The sequence below is a fragment of the Leucopleurus acutus genome (genome assembly GCF_964270905.1).
Source record: "Leucopleurus acutus genome assembly, chromosome: 5".
In the NCBI taxonomy this organism is placed as follows: domain Eukaryota; kingdom Metazoa; phylum Chordata; class Mammalia; order Artiodactyla; family Delphinidae; genus Leucopleurus; species Leucopleurus acutus.
The window spans coordinates 72,951,190-72,977,011 of record NC_139147.1 but is presented as its reverse complement, the minus strand read 5'-3'; the positions used below and the strand labels follow the sequence as shown (position 1 = coordinate 72,977,011).

General features: G+C 37.3%; 1 protein-coding gene across 10 annotated transcripts in view; it reads left to right on the top strand.

Annotated features, from left to right (window-relative positions):
- The first annotated feature begins 3,358 nt into the window (after window positions 1-3,358).
- The window catches only part of DLG1 (discs large MAGUK scaffold protein 1), a 287,859-nt gene continuing 265,395 nt past the window's right edge, over window positions 3,359-25,822 (top strand). For 8 of the 10 annotated variants that reach the window (XM_082839775.1, XM_082839783.1, XM_082839782.1 and 5 more), the window contains exons 1-4: window positions 3,941-4,269; window positions 4,726-4,775; window positions 5,774-5,905; window positions 22,503-22,669. In XM_082839775.1, the coding sequence (XP_082695901.1) occupies window positions 4,757-4,775; window positions 5,774-5,905; window positions 22,503-22,669 (318 nt within the window). In that variant the 5' untranslated portion in view covers window positions 3,941-4,269; window positions 4,726-4,756. Of the gene's footprint in view, window positions 3,516-3,940; window positions 4,270-4,725; window positions 4,776-5,773; window positions 5,906-22,502; window positions 22,670-25,822 lie in introns of those variants that run through there. The other 2 variants (XM_082839777.1, XM_082839778.1) reach the window with 2 other exon arrangements.

Below are 25,822 nucleotides of genomic sequence, written 5' to 3'. Positions count from 1 at the left end.
GTTTCAAGCGCTTAGAACTCTCATCTCAAAGGTCACTTAGTCCAATCCTCTGTCCTGGGTATCTACCTCTCTCTGACAAGGAAGCATTGTTGGATTCTTTCAGACTCTTCTTGATGGGAAACTCCTACCACCTTGGGGCAGGTCTTCGGAATTTTGGACAGTTATGACAAATTACATTAAAGAAGAACTACTTGTGGCCCTGTAACTTTCATCCATTAGTTTTAGTACTGTCCCCTGGCTACACAGAATAAGCTTGTTTGAAGATTAAAGTCAAGCTCCCTAAAGCCCTCTCTTTTCTGAAAAAACTGACCCTAGATTCTACAGTTGTTCCCCTTGGGGTAAGGTTTCACATCCCTGATTGCTCTGGTTACTCTTTTCTTTCCAGATGCTGGTTGTCTAGATCCCTCTTAAAGTGTGCTGCCAGGAAATGCCTGCTGAGCTTTTCCTGGAGGTCTAAACCAGCATGGTCACTTTTACCATTCTCAACATTGTTCCTCTTCTTGTAGCCTAAGCTGGCCTAAGTGTTTTGACAGCATCAAGTCCTTTCCTTTTATTGATTTCCGTGGCACCGGCAGCACACTACCACTTGCTGGAGTGAGAGCAAAAGACGCAGTAGAGTCTGGCAGGACCTGAGTACTTTTACAGAAGATGGGCTGGGGACCTGGATAGGGGAGAGGACAAAGATAGAGATGTGGAGCTACAAGGGTGGCTTGGGTAGAAGGATTATTGGGAAGGGAAAGTTTAAAACTGAGAAACAATTTTTTTGAGAATCAAATCTCTGACATCTCAATAGAAGAATGGGGGATTTGAGCCTTTCCCTGTATCCTTTGACTCCCTAAGGCTTTGAAGCTATTCGAAAGGAAAGTTAACTTGGAGCTGGAAAGTTTATATTGCTACATACATTTTTTTCATTATTATTATTATTTTTTTAATGAGGAGGTTGGAAAAGTAATCAGATCCTGTATCGGGTCTTAGTTGATGGCAGCTGCTACCTGCATAAAGTAAGGAGAACTTCAAGGAAATAAAAGTTGTTTGGAAAAATCCAGATGTCATTGCTTTGTATGTTGTGATGATGTGGTTGCCAGCCTCTAATGATTCTTACCTCCTGGTATTCATACCCTTGAGGCTGATCTAAATAACAAATAGGAGCTTGTGGAAATGATGGAATGTTACTTCTGAGATTAGGTCAGGAAAGATGTCGTGGCTGTTGCCTTGCTCTCTCGGAACACTTGCTCTGCAGGAAATCATCTACCATGTCATGAAGCCAGTGGAGCAGCCCTATAGACAGAGTTTCTTGGTGAGAAACTGAGGCCTCCTGCCGACAATCAGAGGCCTTGTGAGGGAGCCATATCGGAAGAGCCTCCTTTAATCCCAGTTAAGCCTTCAGATGATGGCAGCCCTGGTAGACATCTTAAGTACAATCTCTTGAGATTACAAGCCAGAACCATCCAGCTAAGGTCCTCCTGAATTTCTGATGCACAGAAAATGTGCGATAATATTTATTGCTGTTTTGGTTACTATGCTACTGAGTTTTAAGCTACTAAGCTTTGAGGAATTTGTTATGCAGCTATAGGTAAATAATACAGATGGATAGAAGGGAGGAATGAAGAGTAAAGGCCTCTCATTCAAGGCCTGGACTTGTCCTGGCCCCCAAGGGTGGAACAGGTACTAGCTTCATTCATTCATGTCCATTTTGGACACTGCTGACCACATAGGGCTAGAAGATGACAAGAAGGAAGGGCTTCGTGCCCTCTTATCTCTTCTTCTTCCTCCCCCTCTTTTTTGTTTTTAGGAGAGGACTAGGAAGACATTGAGAACTCACACAAATTTTGGTTTTGACTTTTCAGTGGTCCCTGACAAAACCTGTGTTGGTCTTTATCCATTTGTTACTAGGCTGCGGGTCCTTGAGAGCAGGGCTTAGATCTTTATTTCTATCCCTGTTGCCTGGCAAGTGAACATACATGAACAATAGTTGAAATTAAGGGGGTAGGTGAAATCCCTCCCTCCTTCTGAATTCTGCAGAGATTCCATTTTAGAATGGTCCCTTAAGTGGAACCATTTCATTCACAGTTCATCAATGAAGTCTTAATAATAATAGCATGCATGCCATCAGCCATTTTCACTATTTTAAAAATCCTTCTATTTCAGCTCCTTGGTTTTGAGCTTCCTTTCACTTTTCCATCCCATTTCTTCTCTGAAATGCTGCTTTAACTGTTACTCAAGCTCCCATGAGGCAGGAGAGCATAAAGAGATTTGCTACCAATATACCAGCAACATACTACGGTCAAGTTGTCCAAAATCACAGTGTTAGGAACCTTGGACTGGCGCTATGAGAGTTAATTCTGGGCTGCTGTCACTGATTAGCCTATGTGTCCTTGGGCAAGTTGCTTCCCCTCTCTGCACATCAGTTTATCTTAAACTGAGACAGTAGGTCTAGCTGAACTCTTAAATCGCTGGGTTCTCTTAACAAGTTAGGATTCAAAGGTGCAATCGAAAAGTGAAACCCGCATACCTCTGAGCAACTGTTATGATTACAGTACAAGGTTCCCCGGACTTGCCTTCATTAGCCCAAGGATACTGCCTCGGTGAAAGGCTATCTGATTTACTGGCAAGAGCCTTCCAGTGTTGAAAGACATGATCACCGTGGTTCCAGTTTTGTCACTAACTCTGGGTGATCTTAGGCAAATCCTCTCTGGACCTCAGAGCAGTGAGGTCCCTGCTACACAGAAGAGGCTTGAAGACCTGGGTGTGACTTGGAGAGCTTTTCCCGATTCTCTTTTTACAACCTGGGAGGCTCAGCCCCAGAGCGGGGTCCAGGCCGGCCCGTAGTCCCGCTTCCAGTTGCAAACGAAACTTAAACTAGCCGCGGCAGCTGACTTGCGGCTTGGGAGGCGGTAGCTACAGGTGAGTTCTTAAAGGAGCAGCCAGAGCTTGGTAATACCTGGAGCTGTTGACTGGGCGGGGGTTGCAGGCAAGGGGGAATGAATGAGTGAGTAAAAGAGGGAACCAACTTTCTCTTTCCATCCTTAAATGCATTCATACTTGGAATTAGTCACTTAGACTTAAAAAATTCTCTAGTGAAACCCTCAAACTCTTATCAAATTAACTCATCTCCCTATTTTACCTACCCTTCTTTAATTCAATCCCCCCAAAACTTTTTACTGAGAGGCTAATAGTAACTTTTAAAATATTAGTACAAAGTGTAAGAGTGCAGAGACGGCACCCCTCCCCCCACCCGCCCAAACGCCTCCCTTTTCCCTCCTCCCAGGCTCCGCCCTTTCCCGCCCCCTATTTTGGGTGGTGCTGATGATTCCTCCCGGAGAACGCTTTTCCAGGTTGGGGATCCACCCTCGGGGGTGCCAGGCACGTGTTTAGTGAGGTTAAAGGGTGTCTCGGAATGTGTGTCCTGGATCTGGCGTAGGTGAAGTCACGTCTCTCTTCCGACACCCTCACCCTTCCCGGCCTGGTGCGTTACTCCCTCAGAATCGCGGGACACACCGGTGGGCTAGGGCGAGGTAAACGCGGGCTCTTCCAGGGCTCCCCCGGGCCACCTGTAGAGTCTGTGTGTCAACTCCTTTGTCCTCAGAGTCACTTCGGTGGCCGCCCCTTTAAGCGAGGAAGTGCACTTACATGCTCCCCAGGTCCCCTTTTGCTTTCCCCAGCTCCCTGCTGGCCTTCCTCCCCCCCAACCAAAGGTAGCAGCGCTGGGAGCCCGGGGCTCGGCGCAAGCCGCCTCCTCACTTCCCATTGGCTGCGAGCGCCGGGAAAGCGGTCACGTGGGAGCGCGGCAGTCCAGATCCAGGGCCGCCATCTTGGCGGAAAGTTTGGGGGGAGAGCGGTTGGGGGCGCGGAAGGAGGCGAGGTTCTGGGGGTGGGGCGGCTAAGAGCGAAGAGGGCGAGCGGGCTAGCGGGCAGCGGCGAATGTAGAGGCGGCGGCGGCGGCGGCGGCCGAGGAGGAGGAAGAGGCAACGGGGGTGCGGCCGCTGAGGGGAGCTCCTCCCCCGTTCCCTCACCCCCCTCTGCTCAGCTCCGCGAGCCCCGGGCGGGGCGGGGGGACGTGGAGCGGGGCAGGGCTGGGGAGCCGCCCCGAGACCGCCCGGGGCGCACCCCAGCTCAGAGCGCACGGCACTCGTTGGAACTTTGTGGCCGCGCCGCAGGTGTGGGGGCCCGCGGAGGTGTGCATGTGGGGCGCGAGGGCGTCGCGGAGAGCGGCCGCTGCCCTGTCCGGCCCTCGCTGGAGTAGCTCGGAGGAAGCGAGCAAGGAGACAGGCAAGCGAGAGGAGGGGGCCCGAGCAGGGCGGGGTGATCAGTCCAGCTGATCCCTTCTCCCAGTGCGCTACAGCCTCTGCTGGCTTGGGGGCCAAGGGTCGGAGAGCCTCTGCAGCCCCCCAGTAGCAGGTGGGGGGTATGTATACTTATGCCGGGGGAGGCTGGCCCCATGTCCAGGCATTTAGTGCCCTTTGGAGAGGGGGCAGCTTTCGAGGAGAATTTGGCATCTTGCTTCTGTTTGCTCTTAACATTTGCAGGGCAACCCAACCTTAGGTAAAAGCTTTCTGGATTGACACTGCTGGATTGTGCGGCTCTTCCTTTCACTTGGGAAAACTTTGCCAGGGGGGCTTTTCAAATAGGGCTAGGAGTTTTTCGATTTGAGAGTTAGGGGGAAATGCTAGTTTAACCTCGATTCTATTCTAAATTTAGTTTCCTTTATGTTTTGTGTTCTTAGAGGTGTGTGCCCTCTTCCTGATTCTGGAGAAAAATGCCGGTCCGGAAGCAAGGTGAGAATTTATGTCGGAACTCTTCTGTGGGTGTCTCTTGCTTTTCTGTATGTCTGTTTTGTGATTGCTATGTTTTAAAGATGTTTGTGTAACTCTGATGAGACAGCACAGCCCTAACCTTACTACTTAGGGAATCTAAGCCTCATATCATTCAGACGATGGAAACACCTAAATGTTTGTCAAGCTTTTTTCCTTGACATCTCTCTGGTGACTGGAGAGGCAATTAACATTTTCTCTCTGAAATGTCTTTTTAAAAATTCTGTATTGGTGTTTTAATATTTCATTTTATCATTCTTACCAAACACTTTTGTGAGCGAATGTGGGATACTGGCTAAGAACTAGTAGTTTTGAAGCAGGTAATATTTGAATTATAATGACAAATTGTAGATATTCTGCTTTTGTATATCAGATCAGCTGAAACAGTGTTACTAATACTTTGATCAGATGATCACTAGTACACATTTATTACAAACTGCTCACCTTCCTTTATTGTAACATGTTGAACATTTTTTGGATCATTCTAGGGAATATATATATGTGTACATGAACATAGTGGCATGGATTGACTTGGAGGATGTTGGGAATTGTTTAGGTGCCTTGCAGAATCATTTGCTGCATAGCTAATTTGTAATACTTTCTTGTAAATATATAATTTTTAAAAAACTTTTTATTCTTTTGGCTGTTTGGGTCTTCATTCCTGTGGGCGGGCTTTCTCGAGTTGCAGCAACGGGGGCTGCTCATTGCGGTGGCTTCTCTTGTTGAGTTGCATGGGCTCTAGGTGTGCAGGCTTCAGTAGTTGTGGCACGCAGGCTCACTGGCTGTGGCTCGTGGGCTCTAGAGCGCAGGCTCAGTAGTTGTGGTGCACGGGCTTAGTTGCACTGCAGCATGTGGGATCTTCCCGGACCAGGTATCGAACCCGTGTCCCCTGCATTGGCAGGCGGATTCTTAACCACTGTGCCGCCAGGGAAGTCCCTAATCAGACTCTTTTTTCTTTTCAGATACCCAGAGAGCATTGCACCTTTTGGAAGGTTATCGTTCGAAACTAAGCCAAACAGAAGACAGACAGCTCAGAAGTTCCATAGAACGGGTTATTAACATATTTCAGAGCAACCTCTTTCAGGCTTTAATAGGTGGGAATTAAAACTTTATTTGTGACCATTATGTGTCAGCTAGGCGTAATGCTGCTCTAAATTCATTTATTTTAAACTTCAGAGAGTGATACACTTGGTTCTCTGTGAGGCATTCAATAACTTGAACATCCAGTGAGTGGTGTATTTTGATACTTAGGCCAATATTCTTTCCAAAAGTATCTAATAACCAAAAAAACTTTCAGTATGATTATTTCAGTGGTCTTTGATAACAGAGTTTAACATCCTAACATTAAAAGATGAAGAAGTTGCAAAAATGTTTCAGGATCCAGAAAGTAATGACTGAATAACTGTTAGCTTGTTTCTGTATTTGACTTGCTATTTCTCTGGAATCCCTGAAAATGTTTGAGGATTTCTGCTATGTTTAAGAACATTCATTCCCTTAATATAGACCTCTGTTTAAACTTGGCATTTGTGAAGTCAGAATTTTAGACCTGGAAAATGATTTTACAGATGATGTTGTCTAATCTTATTTTACAGACAAGAATATTGAAACAATTTTATTCTTAACTGTAACTTAAATTTGATGTGGTGCATTGTTTTAAAGGAGAATTGAACACATACATAGTCAAGAGTGCTGAATTCTACTCCTGACAGTGCCATTGATTGAATGATATGGTACAAGTCATTTAATCTTTTCTAAGTCACTATTAGCTGTAGCATGTGGGTGCAATGGAACAGTGGTTTTTAAGCCTTTTTCTAAAAAGTAGCTAGACCCCTTTTTAATGCAAAATCTTATATTTTGTACATAATCCCCAATATATAAAACAGGATGCTCTGTCTCTGGCCCTCTTCTCTAGGTATCTTGAAAAGTATACAAACCAGTGAACTAGAAAAATTGTCCCTTTCAAGTCTAAGAATAAAATGTGTTTTTATTTGTCATTGGCTATATAACGTATTAAAGTAAGACATATATTTCATTGTATTACAACTTTTTCCTCAGTAACTTCAAAGTAGTTACAGCCTTATATCTATCTATTGATGGAGTAACTTTTGATGTGGCTTGAGGGCTACTTTCAAGTTAATGTATCCTGTCAAATAACTAATTGGTAAATTGATACTATACTAAATTAGTTTTAGAATTAAAGAAGACTTTGAAGAAGATCACTCAATACATCTGAATAATTTTTTTAAATTTAGCATTATTATAGACTTTTGAAAATATATACAACAAAAGAGAGAACAGTATAATGAACTAGTATGCATCTGTCACCCATCTTCAAAGATTACCAGCATTTTGCCTTTTTTGTTTAAACTGATGGACATTTTTTACATTTGGATTTCTAAGCTCTGAGGTTTAAGGTCCAAATGGATGATCAAATTGGATTCCTCTGAAAAAACAAAAAAAGAAGGGAAAAATCAGTTTTAGTTGTTTGGTTTTCTAAATCACCATTAAACCTAGGAGTATTTTATTTAGTAGGGTCACTGTTTAGAGAAAAATAGTATGACTTCTATGTCTTCTTGTACATTTGGACATAGATGGAGTCCTCTGTGTGGAATCTGCGACTTAAGAAAATTAAATGGTTAGTGAAGTAACCAAACAGAACCTACACTTAGATTTCTCCATAGATTGGAGGTAGATTTACTATGTTTAAGGTTTTTTTTTTTTTTTAATGTATTCTGCCTCGCCTATTTTGAATGTATTTATTCTTATGCATAATTGAATTCTGATAGAGTTAATTTTCTAATTGTGAGTTATATTTGTGAATCTTCTTTGTCCTGTATAAGTTTATTGGTTGTGAATTTACTTTGATATTTAGATTTGCTTATATTTTAAGATTTTATAGAATGTGGGATCAGATTTTGGTGTAAGAAAAGTAATAATTAGGAATTTTGAAATGGGTAAATTTAGTAGAGATTTTTTGTGTTTCCATACTGTAGTTGAATTAATTGTTGACACTACTAAATTAATAAATGCATATTTTGGTCCATGCTTAAGTTGGGTTAATGTATTAATCTTTATTCCTTTTTTTGAAAATTTTTAGGTCAGTAAGATTTTTTTTGCTTTGCACCTGTACCATTGGTTTTGAAACAGTGTGGTAATGTACTTTAATCCTGTAAATTACCCTAAGCTAAACTAGAGTCCACTGTGTTCATAGTGTGTACTGAAAAATTCTGTGTTAACTGTTTTCCTTTAGTAGGTAGCACTCTATTCTGTAAGGTGATACCTGTGGACCATTGGATTAAAGGAGACATGGGGTCTTGACCTCTAATTGTTTGAAAGTCCTATGGTGCTTAGGTTTTTGACTTCTAGAGTTTGGAAATCATTTCCTTAGGCTATAGTGAATTATCTAGTTACTTCTTTGGACTTGCACTCTGCGGTGGTTGTTTATTGATTGATTTCTTGAATTGGTAGTTTGTATCGGCTGTTTTCATGCATTAAAAAAAACTTAGTGTGAGGCCCTGGGGGTTTGGTGTTATAGAAGTGTTGATTTTTTTCCCCCCTCCCCCTGTAGTTGATATATTATTAAGATTAGGTTTCTGGTACCTTTGGGTTATTCAGAGGAACAGCATGCACATATTGCACTACATCTGTTCTAAGATACCAGTTTTTAAAAATTTTGGTATCTCTGAATTTGGGGTGCATTTTTTAACGGATATATATTGGCATTGGTTTTACATTCTTAGTGGCATGTGAAATAATGGTGCATTTTACAGTTGATATCCTCCATATCAATATCCTCAGTTCAGTGAAATATGGCAATCATTGTTCTTGCCCTGATGCTTGGTAGCATCCTTGAAGGATGGCTTGAAGATTTAAAAATTATTGAAAACAGAAAAGTTTTTATTAACTTCTGAGTTTCAGCTAAGTTGTTTCTTTAAAGGTGAATATTTAAATTATAGCTTAAAAAAAAGTCCATGAACTATACATTTGTTTAAAATTTATTCCCAGAACATCTGGTGATTATTTTTGTATAAATGGGAGATAAAGTCTGCCTAATTTTAATCCCTGATTTAGGTGAGAGCAGGTTGAAAACTAAATATATTTGATTTTTGTATTCTCATTTTGTGTACTTATATTTGAAAATTTTGTGAGTAAAATAGACTGGATATGGTTTGATAACAGTCAAAGCTCTGCTCTCCAGGTCCATAGTGGTTTGAGGTCATTTCTGATTCTTGCGTTTGTCTGGGATCTGAGAGGACCTCGGTAGTCCTCAAAGATTTCGTACCAGTCTAGACCCTTGGGTTTACTTATGGAATAAGAGAATTCATCTACTTTCCTTGTGCACAGGAGCAAAACCTGGTCTCAAGATCAGGCTGGCTTTAGAGACTTTAGTGAGTGAGTCATTTGATTTGTATTTTGTCTGCGATAAATAGCAAGCTTATTTTAATGCACTATTTTATTTCTGCAGGTATTCAGAATGAAGGTGATTATGTAATAAAACTGTCCATTTCTGAGATTTTTTTAGCATCTAATTCATTTATTGCTGCTTTATTAACTAACAGTTTCACTTGCCCTTGTAAACATGGTGAAGGACATTTTAAGTTTGGAGATACTGAGTATCAAGTGTGACTTTTTTATTTTAATTGTAAAAAAACATAAAATCTATCATCTTAACCATTTTTAAATGTACCAGTCAGTAGTGTTAAGTACAGTCATATTGTTGTGAAACAATTCAGAACTTTTTCATCTTGCAAAACTGAAACTCGATACCTATGAAACAACAACTCCCCTTTTCCTCCTCCCTCCAGCCCTTGGTAACCACCATTCCACTTTCTGTATCTATGATTTTGACTACTGTAAATACCTCATATAAGGGAAATCATAAAGTATTTGTCTTTTTGTGACTGGTTTATTTACTTAGCATAATGTCCTCAAGGTTCATTCATGTTGTAGCATGTGATAGGACTCCCTTGCTTATTAAGGCTGAGTTATATTCTTGTGTTTTGGGGTATATGTATATAAATGTGTGTGTGTGTCAAAGTTTTGTTTATCCATTCCTCCATTGATAGACATTTGCGTTCTACATCTTGACTATTGTGAACAGTGTGGCTGTGAATGTGAGTGTGCAAGTGTCTCTGAGAACCTGCTTTCAGTTCCTTTGAATGTACACCCAGAAGTGGGATTGTGGGATCATATGACAGTTACATGTAAAATGTTTAAAGAACCACCATAATGTTTTCTGTAGAGATTGCACCATTTTATAATCCCACCAATGGTGCAGAAGGGTTCCAATTTCTCCACAGCCTTGTCAACACTTGTTATTTTCAGTTTTTTTGATAGTAACCATACTAATGGATGTGAGAGTATGACTCCTTTTTAAGTACGTAAGAAGTAATAATGGCTAACATTTATTGAACACTTTCTCTGTGCTAATAAAAGTATCTCGTTTAGTCATCATAATCCTGTGAGGCATATATTCACTTATGAGGTGATTATACTATTTTATAGATTAGAAAAAAGAGGAAATGAGAGATTATGCAGCTTGCCCAAGGACTCTCACATAGTAAATTGTGGAGCCGGAAATTGGACTCAACTAATCTGAGTCCAGAGCCTCTTTTCACCTTCAACCATTAGGGTGTTCTTTATCATAAGTTGAGTATTTTAATGTGAATAGCCTATGACTGTTAGTCATATAGTATTTAAAGCATTGGAATAATTTATTTTGGACACTGGCCTGACATTTTTTTCTCTTTCTAGTGTGTGAAACAATAAATTGTAAGACAATCAAATTATAATACATACTTTAAAATTTTATGTACTTTCTCTTTGGGAATCGAAATGGCTTTTTATTTTATTTTATTTTTTGCGGTACGCGGGCCTCTCACTGTTGTGGCCTCTCCCGTTGCGGAGCACAGGCTCTGGACGCGCAGGCTCAGCGGCCATGGCTCACGGGCCCAGCCCTCCGCGGCATGTGGGATCTTCCCGGACTGGGGCATGAACCCGTGTCCCCTGCATCGGCAGGCGGACTCTCAACCACTGCACCAGCAGGGAAGCCCCCGAAATGGCTTTTTAAATGTATGTTGGTTTAGACAAAAGCCTGAGTAGGTTTGATTATTGTGTATTTTAATTTATAAGAACATTGTTCTTAAATAGAGTGATAAAGAACACTGACAATATGTTTAACATAGATCTTGATCTGTAGGGTCAGTGTTTTTTTTTTTTCCTTGCGGTACACGGGCCTATCACTGTTGTGGCCTCTCCCGCTGCGGAGCACAGGCTCCGGACGCGCAGGCTCAGTGGCCATGGCTCACGGGCCCAGCCGCTCCGCGGCATGTGGGATCTTCCCGGACCAGGGCATGAACCCGTGTCCCCTGCATCGGCAGGTGGACTCTCAACCGCCGCGCCACCAGGGAAGCCCGGTCAGTGTTTTTAAAACGTGGTTTTTAAAATAGTTTTTACTTTGAAGGAGAATGTTTATAATGATGGAATTTACACACTTTGAAAGGTATTTACATAGTTATCGAGGTTTACAAACTTCCAGCTATAATGGTAAAATGTCAAAGTTCCTTAGCTTTTTTGTTTATTATTGGTCCCAGTGATGTTATTTTTTAGTCTGTTGGTAACTTTGTGCACCTGCGTGTGTGTGTGTGTGTGTGTGTGTAACTTTGTAGGCTAGGTTTGAGAAAGGAAAGCATTTATAACAGGATATGGATCAGACTGTTGACTAAAAATTATGGAATTTGAGGAAAATTTTATTAACTTTTCTGTTGGTGGTTTTGATTGAATTGGATTGTTATTTATTTGTTAATAGTTTTACTTACTCCTGCTTTGAAGCAGTGCTTTGATTATGCTGAATCTGGTTGAATTCTCTTTAGAACCTTGCAATCACAGAGCTGTAAAAGCATCTGTAAATATTCTAGTCTAAGCTATTTCATCTATGTAGGGATAAATTTTTTCCTACTAAAATTTTCCTTTTCAAATTATTTTTCCAGTACGCTATCCAGGTACTGCATTTAGTTGTTATGTCTCTTTAGTCTCCTTTAATCTGGGCACATTTCCACAACCTTTGCTTTTTATGACATTGACGTATTTGAAGAATACAGTTCCCCTCTGCTCTTATTTTTTTATATATAATGTTTCTCATTTTAGGTTTGTCTGATATTTGCTTGTGATTAGACTCAGGTTATGTATTCTGTATGGTTCTGTACATCCAGAGGTACATGATGTCTTCTGCCCTTCATTGGTAATGTTAATTTTAATCACCCAGTTAAGGTGTTGTCTGATTTCTCTGTAGTTACTTTTTTCCCCTTTGCAACTTATAAGCAATATGTGGGGGAGACACTAACACCTTGCATGTACCCTGTTCTTTAGCAAAATTTCCATCTAGACTTAGCATCCATTGATGATGCTTGCCTGAATCAGTTTTTACTATGTTGAAAATGACAGTTGAATAATTATATATATATTTTTAACAGCAGCACTTTTCTACAGTTACCAGCTAACACTTGGCATTTTACTGTAATTAAGAGCACTCCTCTCCCATTTATCTATCTAGCTACTTACCTAGCTAGCTACCTAGCTATCATATTTCTTTCAGTGGTGGATAATTTATTACCATCCTTAATGATTTTGGTGTTCAGATTGTCTCAGATTTGCCTAGTAGGAGGCTTCTCAAGCTTGCTCTTATGACATGCCCTCATTTTTTTTTTTTTTAGCACTTTCTTACTTTTTGGCATAACAAGATGTTCCAGGTTCATCTTGTACATATCCTGCCCCAGCCTTAGGATCAACCATTTCTTTGGGAAGCTCTGTTTCCTTTTGATACATACCTTGTTTTAAGGAATACCGTGTGGCTGTTAGTCATATAGTATTTAAAGTGTTGGAATAATTTATTTTGGATACTGGCTTGACATTTTTTCTCTTTCTAGTATGTGAAACAACAAATTATAATACATACTTTAAAATTTTATATATTTTTCTCTTTGGGAGTCAAAATGGCTTTTTAAATCCATGTTGGTTTAGATGAAAGCAGCGTATCTGTGCCTCAGTAGGTTTGTCTATTGTGTATTTTAGTTTATAAAAACATTGTACTTTTAGTTAATTAACTGATAAAATTTTTCCCTCTGAAATGGCACAGTTATATTTCATTGTTTTTTAGTTTTCTAGTTGCCTTCTCTCTAACCCTCCAAAATGGAATTTATAAACATTTAAGGTCAGATACATGTACTTTATATAAAATATTATAAGCAAGAAAATTATCACACCAACACCTGCTACTTCTTCCATAGGGTGAATATCCTTCTCGAATGCTATTCTTATGTATGTATACACACTTTCATTTTACAAAACAAACTCCCTACACAAAACATAGTATAATTGTTTCTACAGTTCAGTGGGAATTGATACTTAAAATCAGTGTATAAAGTGAAAAATATCAAATTAAAATTATCCTTAAAAATCCTTCAGGAGTTTAACACTGTCTCTCATTAACTACAATACAGTTGTTTTTCCCTGTAGTGGAAAGAAATCATTGATTTCAGCCAAGAAAAATCTTTTTTGGCTGCCGTCAGGTCTTCATTGCGGCAGGCGTGATCTTTCGTTTGTGGTGTGCGGACTTCTCTCTAGTTGAGGCACATGTGCTCCATAATTGCGGTGCGCGGGCTTAGTTGCCCCGCCGCATGTGGGTTCTTAGCTCCCCGACCTGGGATCCATCCCACGTCCCCTGCATGGGAAGGTGAATTCTTAACCACTGGACCACCAGGGAAGTCCTGAAATCATTGTTTCTTCAGTTGATCAACAGATGAAGTAGTTGGCTTGTGTTTAAGTGACTTCTTGTATTAAAAGCACATAATTCTAGAATCACATTCAGCACAGTGAGATATAGAGATATGCTATGAAAATGGAGACTACCTGAGGGAACAGTCTCCTCCCTTCTCATTTTTTATTTGCTGACATTTACTTACTAGGTGGACTGATAGGTAGAATTGCCCTTTTTTTGGTGGAAAGAGGTGCTATGGTTGAATTTGCTTAAGTGTATACAGTGTGACTTCTCTGTGCTATACATTTTAACTATTTTTATCCCACAAAATTTATCATTATGTACCTTTCCGTATCAATGGATTTGTACCATTTAAAGACTGTATTTCACTGTATAGATTTATTGTAGTTTTATTAATGATTTCCTAGGAGCATTTAGGTATATAATTTTTCTGAATTATAAACAACATTGCATTTGTATATGCCTCTTTGTTCTGCATCCTTGATGATGTCCTTTGGGTAAGTTCCTAGAATTGAATTGCTTAGTAAAAGGGGATGTGCAATTTAAAAAGGCTTTTGATGTAGTTTTTAAAATTACTGTCAGAAATGTTATATCAATTTAATTTTTTAGATATTATGTGGAAGAATGACTAATTTACTATACCTTAAGCTATGGAGTAGTATCTATCTTTTTAATATTTTCTATTCTGATATGTGGAATACACCTTCAGTCATTTTGATGTTTTATTATGTATTTCTTTGAATAAATAAATAGCCAACGATGTAAGAATTTTCTTACATCGTTGTTTATTTTAATTTCTATGAATTATTTGTTCATGTCATTTGCCCCTCCAACCACTTTTTGTTTGTTTGTTTGTTTTATGAGTTTAATAACAAAAACAAATTAATAAAATACATAAAAATGAAACACTAATATCAATAATCACCATTTATATAAGTGTTATAGTTAGAAGAACATGAGGAATTTGTCAAATATTTTAATCCTCACTTTTTTTTTTCATTTTTTTCTTAGAGGTATAAAATCTACATTAGAGATACCAATTCTGTCTGCCTTGCAAGTTGCAAATAGCTTCCATTGTTTGTCATTTGTTTTTAAAATTTAATTAAAAAAACACATATATGGTTAGATTTATCAATTTTGTTGTGCTTTTACCCTTGGTATTATGCTTAGAAAGCCTTTCCTATCCCTGAGATTATAAAAAATCTTTACTATATTCAAATTCTGTCATGGCTTCTTTTTTTAACATTTAAATCCTTAATACATTTGGAAATTATTTTGAAATACAGTATGCGATTGCTTGTTTTTGTAATATAAATTCATTATTATGCTCCCTTAAACATTTAAAAACATTATTAGACTTTTAACTTTTTCAGCAGTTTCAGGTTTACAGAAAATTGAGTGGAAAGCAGAGAGTTCCCATATCCTTACCACCCCACACTCCTGTTTCTCCTCTTATTGATGTCTTCATTAGTGTGGTATATTTGTTAGTTGATAAGCCAGTATTAATATATTGTTATTAACTAAAGTCCATAGTTTACTAGGGTTCACTCTTTGCATTATATATCGATAAACTTGACATATACATTTGTTGCTTTGACAAATGTATCCACTATTACAGTATCATACAGAATAGTTACACTCCCCTAAAAATCTGTGTTCCACATAATCATCCCTTGCCTCCCTACCCCCAAACCCCTGGCAACCACTGATCATTCTGCTGTCTCTTGCTCTACCTGTTCATCTCTTTCTCCCTCCTCCCGATTCCCTGGCAACCAGTGATCTTTTTATTGTCTCTGTAGTTTTGCCTTTTCCAGAATGTTATATAGTTGGAATCACAAGTGTGTGCCCTTTTAGATTGTTTCTTTCACTTAGCAATATGCATTTAAGGTTTCTCCATGTCTTTTCATGACTTGATAGCTCATATCTGTTTCAATTTAAGTTTTTAAAGACTTTATTTTTTAGAACAGTTATAGATTCACAGCAAAATTGAGAGGAAGGTACAGAGATTTCCCATATACCCCCTGTCCCCACACATACATAGACTGTCTTATTATCAGCATCTCCACCAGATTGGTGCATTTGTCACAATTGATGAACCTACATGAGCACATCATTATCACCCAAAGTCTATAGTTTTAACTTAGTATTCACCCTTGGGGTTGTACATTCTATAGGATTGGACAAATGTATCATGACATATGTCTACCGTTATAGATTTATATTTGTATATATCCACCACACTATACAGAATAGTTTTACTGCCCTAAAAATCCTTTGTACTCTACCTATTCATGTCTCTTCTACCTCCAGCCCCTGGCAATCACTAATCTTTTTACTGTCTCCATAGTTCTGCCTTTTCCAGAATGTCATATACTTGGAATCACACAGCATGTAGCCTTTTCATGTTGGCCTCTTTCACTTAGTAATATGCATTTAAGGTTCCTCCACATATTTTTATGGCTTCATAGTTTTTGTTTTTTGTTTAATTTTTGTTTTTGAGTGTGAATAATATTCTGTTGTCTGGATGTACTGCAGTTTATTCATTCACCTATCGAATATCTGGGTTGCTTCCAACTTTTGGCATTTATGAATAAAGCTGCTGTAAACATCTGTGTGCAGGTTTTTGTGTGGACATAAGTTTTCAACTCATTTGGGTAAATACTGAGGAACATGACTGCTGGATTGTATGATGAGTATGTTTAGTTTTGTAAAAAACCACCAAATAGCTTTCCAAAGTGGCTGTATCATTTTGCATCCCCACCAGCGGTGAATGAGAGTTCCCATTGTTTCATATTTTTGCCAGCATTTGTTGTTGTCAGTTCTGTATTTTGGCCTTTCTAATAGATGTGTAGTGGGATCTTTTTGTTTTAACGTGCATTTCCCTGATGATATATGGTGGAGCATCTTTCCATATGCTTATTGGCTGTCTGTATATCTTCTTTGCTGAGGTGTCTGTTAAGGTCTTAATATTTTTTCCATTAACTAAAATATTACTCATAGATTAGAGATATTACCTATATTATATTAAATTATTACACATTCTTGAGCCTGTGTTTAGACTTCCTATTCTGATCCTGAGTTAGTACTGCCTTATTTCTTTAGTTTGAGAAATGTTTTATGGTTTGTGAGTTTCTCTGTTTAGGATGATGTAAGTTATCACTAAAAGCTAGAAAACGTTTTCTCAACTTCCTTTGAGGGAATTTCTGGAATTCTGTACTTCCCTTACTCCTAGTGTTTGCAAACTTTGAATTTTAGCAAGAAAATAATAAAGAAATTTTTACTTAGATTTGGAGACTTATGAAATACATGTAATCTTAGAGATTTCCAAATAAAAAATTTTTTGTAATAGGAATGATTCTTCTCAGTTCTGTTGGCCTAATTAGTTGTGTTTAAGTTTAATTTTTGAGAATTTTTCTATTGTACGTGTTATAGCTTTGTGACCTTATAATTTAGATCTTTGTTCAGGAACTGCACTTGTGGGGACCCAATTTAGTCCAAAACAGTGAAAGCACTTGCAGACTATAAATGGAAAATGAGGAATAGACTGTGATAATACTGATCTGTAGGCTTGACAAAATTAATATTTTCAACTGGGAGTCAACTAAAGGGTAGTTTCCCTCTAACGCATGTTTTAACATTCCTGCATTTTCTTGTTTTCTCTTCTTGCTTGCTTTAGTGCATCATTATTTTCAAAGTAAATAACTTTTTTCAAGGTGATAAAAATGTATCAGACATTTAAATTATATGTCTGGTATATATCTGGGTGAGCTGTATGTATTTTTGGATGAGTATGGGATCACTCTTGTCTATTTCATGGCAGTCATTTTAACTGCATTCTCTCATTTTCTTTACACTTTGATTTACTATGATTTAAAATATAGCTGTCAAACTTGTATAGAATTCTGCCTTTTTAGGTGCTTTAAATTGGAAAACTTTAGGTGTTGTATAATTTTTTTCCTCAGTTATCTCAATCTCCCAAAGACATTATGGTTGTATCTCATATTTTAATTCTCTTATTTCTCTTCCAGAAGGTATTCACTCCATTAATATATATATTTTAAAATTAATTAATTTATTTTTGGCTGCGTTGGGTCTTTGTTGCTGCTCATGGGCTTTTCTCTAGTTGCAGCGAGTGGGGGCTACTCTTCGTTGTGGTACGCAGGCTTTTCATTGCGGTGGCTTCTCTTGTTGCAGAGCCACAGGCTCTAGGTATGCGGGCTTCAGTAGTTGTGGCACGTGGGCTCAGTAGTTGTGGCTTGTGGGTTCTAGAGCACAGGCTCAGTAGTTGTGGCTCACGGGCTTCTCCGCGGCATGTGGGATCTTCCTGGACCAGGGATCAAACCCGTGTCCCCTGCATTGGCAGGTGGATTCTTGACCACTGTGCCACCGGGAAGTCCCTCACTCCATTAATATTTATTGGCTGAATGTCTTAAGTGTTCAGAGTAAGCTCATTAATTTAATTCTTTATTTTCATGAAGTTGGTCTTTTGAGAATAACTTGGATTTTCAGACATTGGCATGTTGAACAGACTTTTAGGGAATAGGAGAGATTGGGATTATACTAGAATTTACCATGTTTGTTTTTGTCTTATATTTGTGTAGTAACTTCTGTTTTACTTTAGACTAGATATCTTATGGTACTCCATGTTATACTCCTGAGTTTAGAAAACTAAAGAAAAAGTAGAAGATAATATTTTGAATTCTAGAATGTTACTTTGTAGAAATGCTAATCTTGTCATAATGATAATCTAACCTTTTTTTCTAAATCTTTATAGTTATGAACAGTTATAATAATTCACTTCTGACATATAAAATGTTGATTAACTATAAAGAACAGGGACTGCATGGGAAATATAAAATATTAATACTTGGGACTACTAAGAAAAGCTCAATCTCTGTGTGCAGTTTTTCCAGAGGGTGCCTTTTTTGATTGGGTGCACCTTTGAAAAAGCTTCACTGATACAACTGAAGGAATTGTAATTGAGAAATAGTTTCTGAAGGAGTGTTATTATGTTGCTCACCTCCATTGTCTCGGAACACCCTAAAGATGAAGAAATGTGGTGGACAAATGAAATAAAGTGTATAAACTTTGGAATGTTAGTCGAGGTGGAATATGAGTTAAGATTAAAGATGTGTGTGTGTGTATATAAATACTTTTTTTTAAGGAAAGTGATAACTACTGTGACAGACTGTCATCAGAAATGTCACCACACTGTACATATGTTAATAAATATTTCAGTACTTTTGCTTATGGTTTTAGTTAGCCAAGTATGGTAACTAATCTCTTTTTAAGTTGGGTCTTATCTGGCAATATCAGTTATCTTGACCCTAGTAAGAAAAAGATATCTAAATAGCTAAAATATTATAAAACCACATATTGTATCCCACGCACTTTACTCATTTAAACTCCCCTAGACTCTCAATTCAGCTCGTTTTTAAAATTGTGATAAAATATGTATAGCATAAAATTTACCATTTTTAAAATAAGTGTGCAGTTCAGTGGCATTAAGTACATTCACATTCAGTAGCTATCACCACTATTCAGCTCTGGAACTTTTGCACCATCTCAAATTGAATTTCTTTACCCATTAAACAGTAACTCCCCATTCTCTTCTTATCCCAGTCCCTGGGAATAACTTCTCTTTCTGTCTCTATGAATTTGACTCTGCTAGGTACCTCATATAAGTGGAATCATACAATATTTGTCTTTTTGTGTTTGGCTTACTCCACTTAGCATCGTGTCTTCAAGATTCATCCATCCATGTTGTAGATTGTATCAGAATTTCATTGCTTTTAAAGGCTGAATAATATTACATTGTTTGTATATGGCACATTTTGTTTATTAATCATTCATCTGTTGTTGAACATTTGGGTTGTTTTCACCTTTTGGATATTGTGAATAATGCTGATATGAACATGGGTATATAAATATCTATTTGAGTCCTTTCAATTCTTTTGGGAATATACCCAGAAGTGGAATTGCTGGATCAAATGGTGAGTCTGTGTTTTAATATTTTGAGAAACCACCATACTGTTTTCAACGTGGCTGCATCATTTTATATTCCTACCAGCAATGCACGAGGGTTTAATTTCTCCATATCCTTATTGACACTTGTTATTTACTGTTTTGTTGATAATAACCATCCTAGTGGGTGTTTACTCAGCTTGTTTTTTCTTAAATGTGATATAGTTAATAATGTGGATATTTGGTTCTCTAGTCCATAGGAGCTCATATACAGAAAATTAGAAAGGACTGTTTGATAGATTAATGTAAGACCTAGAAATGAGGTATTTCAATTAATAGTAGCAAGTTGCAAGTGAATTTTTGAAAAATTCATAATAAAGTGTAGGGAACACTTTATTCCTTGACCATACTGGATAGTAAAGTGTTACTCTGAATTATATTAGTCTAGATCTCTGTTGTCCTCTACCATAGTAGGTACCTAAATTAATTAAACCTAAATAAAATAATAAATTCAGTTCCTCAGTCACACTAGTCACATTTTAAATGCTCAAGAGGCATATATAGCTAGTGGCTACCATATTGGACAGTATAGCTATAGAACATTTATCACTGCAGATAGTTATTTTGGACAGCACTGGCCTAAAATTTTAAGAGATGTTATTAAAGGACAATATATCAGTATTTCTGCTAATTATAGAATGAAAGGTCACATAGAAATTTAAGATTTGAAACTTGACTTACAGTATTGGATAATATAATAAAAATTTTATGTAGTGATGTGGACTATTTATATTGAGACTGGTAACTAACCGATTGATCAACACTGATTTAGTGCTCTTGGGAGGCATAATACTGTACTAGGAGCTCTGTTTTTTGTTTGTTTGATTTGGGGGGTAGGAGATCTCTATAGACAGGTAGGTAGATAGATCTACAAATATTTATCTCCTACATATATAAAAAATATACCTCTTACATATATAGAAATACATGTCCTGCTACATAAATATATACATACTCTCACACACATATATATCTTCTAGAAAAAAACTTTTTCCCCTAATATTTTCTGGAAGATAGTCTGTATTTAAGTTTCCCTGTTCTTGTCACAATGTCTTTTATAGTTCGCCCCCCCTCCCCAGCCTTCCCCAAACAAACACACACACACACACACCAGTTAAGACTCTGACATTGCAGTTAGTTGGTGTGTCTTTTTTGTTTCCTTTATACAGAAATTCTTACTTTCAAACAATTTATTTTCCCTTTCGTGACATTGCTTTCTAAAGATACCAGGCCATTTGTCTTGTAGAATGTCTCCCTCTGAATCAGTTTTGATTTCTTTTCTGGTGTCATTTAACTTGTTCCTCTGTCCCCTGTATTCCCTCTGAACTAGAAGTTGGTTCTAAAGACTTGATTTAGGTTCAGATTAAACAATTTTTGTTTGGTAAGAACCATTTGTAGCTAATGCTCTGAATTTGAGTTTTTAATTTTTTCCATGATGGTTATGTGAACAGTTTTATATAGTGATTCATGGTTTATAAAATGCTTTCACATACAATTTTCTGCAGCAATATTAACATCCTGTGAAGTAGGTGGATATTATTCTCACTGTCAGACCTGAGTTTTTATTAGCCTTTTATCTAGAAAGTTCTACAATTCCACTGGTTATCAAAACTAAAAAGGGAGTTACTTTGTCTCTAGTATCTTATGATTTTTTTTGTTTGTTTGTTTTGCGGTACGCGGGCCTCTCACTGTTGTGGCCTCTCCCATTGCGGAGCACAGGCTCCAGACGCGCAGGCTCAGCGGCCATGGCTCACGGGCCCAGCCACTCCAGGGCATGTGGGATCTTCCCGGACCGGGGCACGAACCCGTGTCCCCTGAATCGGCAGGCGGACTCTCAACCACTGCGACACTAGGGAAGCCCCTGATGTTGTTTTTTAAGGGAGATACTAATCTTTTAATCATATTGAGAAAACAAGAAATAAAAGTTATTCTTTCTAAATATTATTTACAGTTATTTTATTTGATTCTATACAAGATAATACCCCATCTTTACTGCTAAATAATAATTTCCCTCCTTTAAAAAAAATCAACTCAAAATTATACCAGGAGGTGGATAAAAAACTAGTAGTGGGGTAGTTAAACATGATATAACTACCACTCAGAGCTTCTGAGCAGCATGAATAACCAGTGTTAATATACTAAGTTCATGTAATTCCAGCTGATAGCAGAGTAACTTGATCTTCCAAATTATCCTGTGTTGCTATAAGTACATTTATCATTTCTTTCAGAGTTTTGTCATACTTTTAACTGATTATTTCTAAAATAACAAAATATTTTAACTTACTATTTCAAATATTCAAATTTGAGGCTATCTAAAAAATACTTCCTAGTTCTTTGATTTTATTTTAATGTATTATTCTTCTTTTGTTTTACTTTGGTTACAAGGGCAGTTGAAACCACTTGAGGGGTTTACATTCCCAGCCTGGATATTGGTGATACAAAAACATAAAATATCAGTGATGACTTATGTCTGCAGAATTCACAATAATAGTATTAACTGCTGTCTGTTAGGAGCCGAGTGTGTGCCCGTGTGCACTTTACATGTATTGCACTGAATACTTGAAACAATTCACCGTGATAAGAAGCAAGTTATCAGAGATTAAGTAACTTGCCTATACATGTAGCTAATTGATGATGGAATAGGGATTTGAACTCAGCACTGACTTCGAAGTATAAAAAGCCTATGACTTTTACACTGTGCCCTGCAGGTTCTGATATGTGACATAATAAAATGAGAAAATATTCACCGTATAAGTACATTATAAGATTGGATTTATTTTACTAATCTAGAGTAAAAATTTTGCTTTTGAGTTATGTTGTTTCAGCAATACATAGTTTAATTAGAAAATTTAAATACTTTTGAATTTTTCTTTTCCTTTCCTCACATCTAGATATTCAAGAATTTTATGAAGTGACCTTACTGGATAATCCAAAATGTATAGATCGTTCAAAGCAGTCTGAACCAATACAGCCTGTGAATACTTGGGAAATTTCCAGCCTTCCAAGCACTACTGTGACTTCAGAAACACTACCAAGTAGCCTTAGCCCTAGTGTAGAGGTAAGATAAAAAAACTTTTCTTTAAGCTGTTTTTCAGTGATCAATTAATTGGGGCTCCTAAGTTTTCTCATTTTATTAAAATGGATATTTTGTGGAAGTATCATTTATAATAGAATAAAAAGGATGGAATTAAAAATACTTTTGAAAGGATAAGCTCAGAATTTCTGGTACCCCTGTCTTAAAATGTTGTGAATGGTTCAAGGTCTGAAATACTTGACTATTAAAGTACTACTTTAGTCTTACTTAGTATTATCAATGCTTCAGGCTTATTAATATTACTTAAAGTATATTACTTTATTAAAAATTACTTTGCATGCTAGACCTTAGTGAGGCCCCATCTGTGTAATAATTAGATGGAAACTACTTTGAAAAGATGGTTTTGCTCTGGTATTTTTTCTCAGAAAGCAGTTGCTACACAGATTCTCTGTTTATTGGCTTGAAGGGTTGCATTGTTAAATCTCACTAGAGACTGATCAAGAAATCTTAAGGACAGCATTGGTTTCTCTATTTTTTTTGTAGCTAATTATTTCTTTGAGTTTTCATAACTGTTTTAGTAATGTTCTTTTTTTGTTGTGATCTACTGTTGCTGGTAGATATGACATAACAGAGATATGAAGCATTTTGTAATGAGGATTCTGTCTGAGGAACATTAGTCATTTGAAGGTGGTTGTCTGACTGACTTTGATTCTAGTATCTTACTGCTGGAGAAGTGCCTGGAAAATTGAATCAGGGAAAAGTAGTGGTAGGCAGCAACCAGACAGCCCTTTGGTAATGAAACAGATTCTCAGTTTTCTCTTATATTAAATAACGTAGAACTATAGAATTTTAGAGCAGGAAGAATCAGAGAACATCTGATCCCTCCCCTTCATCTTGAAGATGAGGAAACTGAGATCCAGAAGAAAAGGAATGACTTGACCCAGCTTATTTGGCTAATTTGGGCAAGTTTACCTTTGGATTTTAGGCATCTTAATACCCATTTCACAGTTCTCTTTACTAATCATAGTATGTCCTTGTATTTTTCTCTTTGGTTAGAGAATGTAGTGTTGTATTGCCTATGTATCTTTATTTTTCTCTTCTCTTATTTTCATCATCATTTTCTCTTAGATAGTTTCAGTTTCCATTCCCTTTAATTGATACATCATTTGCACTTATGTTAGTCCATTTCAGATAGATTTTTAAAATGTTAATCAGTAATACAGTTTCTATTTCACATTTACTGTGGTCCTAGGTTAAAAAATTTTAAGAAACATGTTAAATTTTAAGGGAATTGGCTTCTTATTTAATAACTTAATTATTTTTCTATTGTCTGATTTATGATGCTCAGCTATGATTATAAAGCATAGAGTTCTTGAAGTTGATTTGTCTGTTTTTATAGGTGATTGTTTAGATAATGGCCTGATCATTGTAACCAGTAAATGTTCTTTAAGGTTAAATAAGTGGACAGTTCTGCAAGCTGCAAGTTAATTTCCATATAGATTTCAGTCTGAAAGATCAACTGTGCATTGAATTCCGTTAAGAATGGTATTGGAAACATTTCAACTTTTATAAAATTATGAGGCACTGGTACCTAGAATGCTTTTTGCATTGCTGGTTTCTGCATGTCCTGAAAGGTATATTATGGACATAATAAAGGTATCTAAAATTAAGAAGAGAATAAGGCCTTTCAGACTGAAATATCAGATCTTATTAATTAGGAATGTGGAAGAGAAGGGAGTATGGTTACAAAATGTTGTTTAGGGCTTGTTGCATGGAAGATGCTGTAGTAATGTTTGAAATCTGTACCCATTCATGGGTAGACTTAGTAAAGGGAACATGGGGATATATCCATCAAGTCCTAGATTCTTAAAAAGAGAAGTATCTGTGAGCTAAGGTCAGTTAAGGGGAAGTACTGTTTTTCAGAGAGGACAGGATACCCTGAAGATGATAGTCTGAAAATGCAAATAGTTTTGAAACACACTGGTGGATGACAGTCATAAGACTTAAAAAAAAAGCTTGGAATATTTGGAGATTTGATTTCTTTTGAGGGAAAGAAGGAAAGTATGTTCCCCTATTACCCATTCATTTATGCTTCATTTGGACAGAAAACTTGGCTAAGTGACCTTTAACTTGATCTCTCATTTCAATTCCTACTTTAAACTCTTAGGGGCACAGTGTTTGGGACTGAAAAGAGAGTTGGATAATTTAATTCACCTCAAGTGTTTTACAGTTGAAGAGAATCCACTGACTCAAAACAAATGCAAAAAAAGTTTTTATTGGACTATAACTTGAAAAAAATTAAAATCATGAAAATATTTTGTCTTGTACAAAAAAATTAGATTATTATTACACTGTGCACTAATTTTTGGATTAAAAAGTAAGGTAATCTTTTTCTGACAAAATTGCATGCAACATGATCTTGTCTCTTTCACTTTATGTTCACTTTTGCAGGACTATCTTAAAGAGAGTTGTTGTTGCAGAAATTATTTGAGATTGATCAATTTCCACCAGGGCTTGCCTCTCTTATTCTCTTAAAGTAAAAAATCTTTGTCTTGTAAAGCATCTATCCACTTTTCTTTCTTGTCTTTTTTTTTTTTTAACAGTTGGTAACTGATCTAACTCTTGCCAGATTCCCATTTGTCAGTTAATATGTGGCCTTGTGACTGTGTTTCTTCTATTTCTTCTGATGTAGTAAAATGAAAATTAATACCTTTTTTTTTTTTTTTTTTTTGCGGTACGCGGGCCTCTCACTGTTGTGGGCTCTCCCATTGCGGAGCACAGGCTCCGGACGTGCAGGCTCAACGGCCATGGCTCACGGGCCCAGCCGCTCCACGGCATGTGGGATCTTCCCAGACCAGGGCACGAACCCGTGTCCCCTGCATCGGCAGGTGGACTCTCAACCACTGCGCCAGCAGGGAAGCCCAATTCCATTTATTTTTAAAGTGACATAATTAGTATTCCATTTAGTTATAACTTTTTTTGGTTTTGGTATGTCTTTTACTTTGAACATATGTCTAGTGAGATGTTTGCATATGTTTGCTTAATATTAATGATTGTGGGTAATGGGGATTTTGTTTTTTTTAGTACTTTTCTGTTACTTTTTAAAAATAATGAGCATGTGTCATTTTTATAAAAACAAATCTATTCTAAAATAAGAACAATTACTTTTAGAGATTG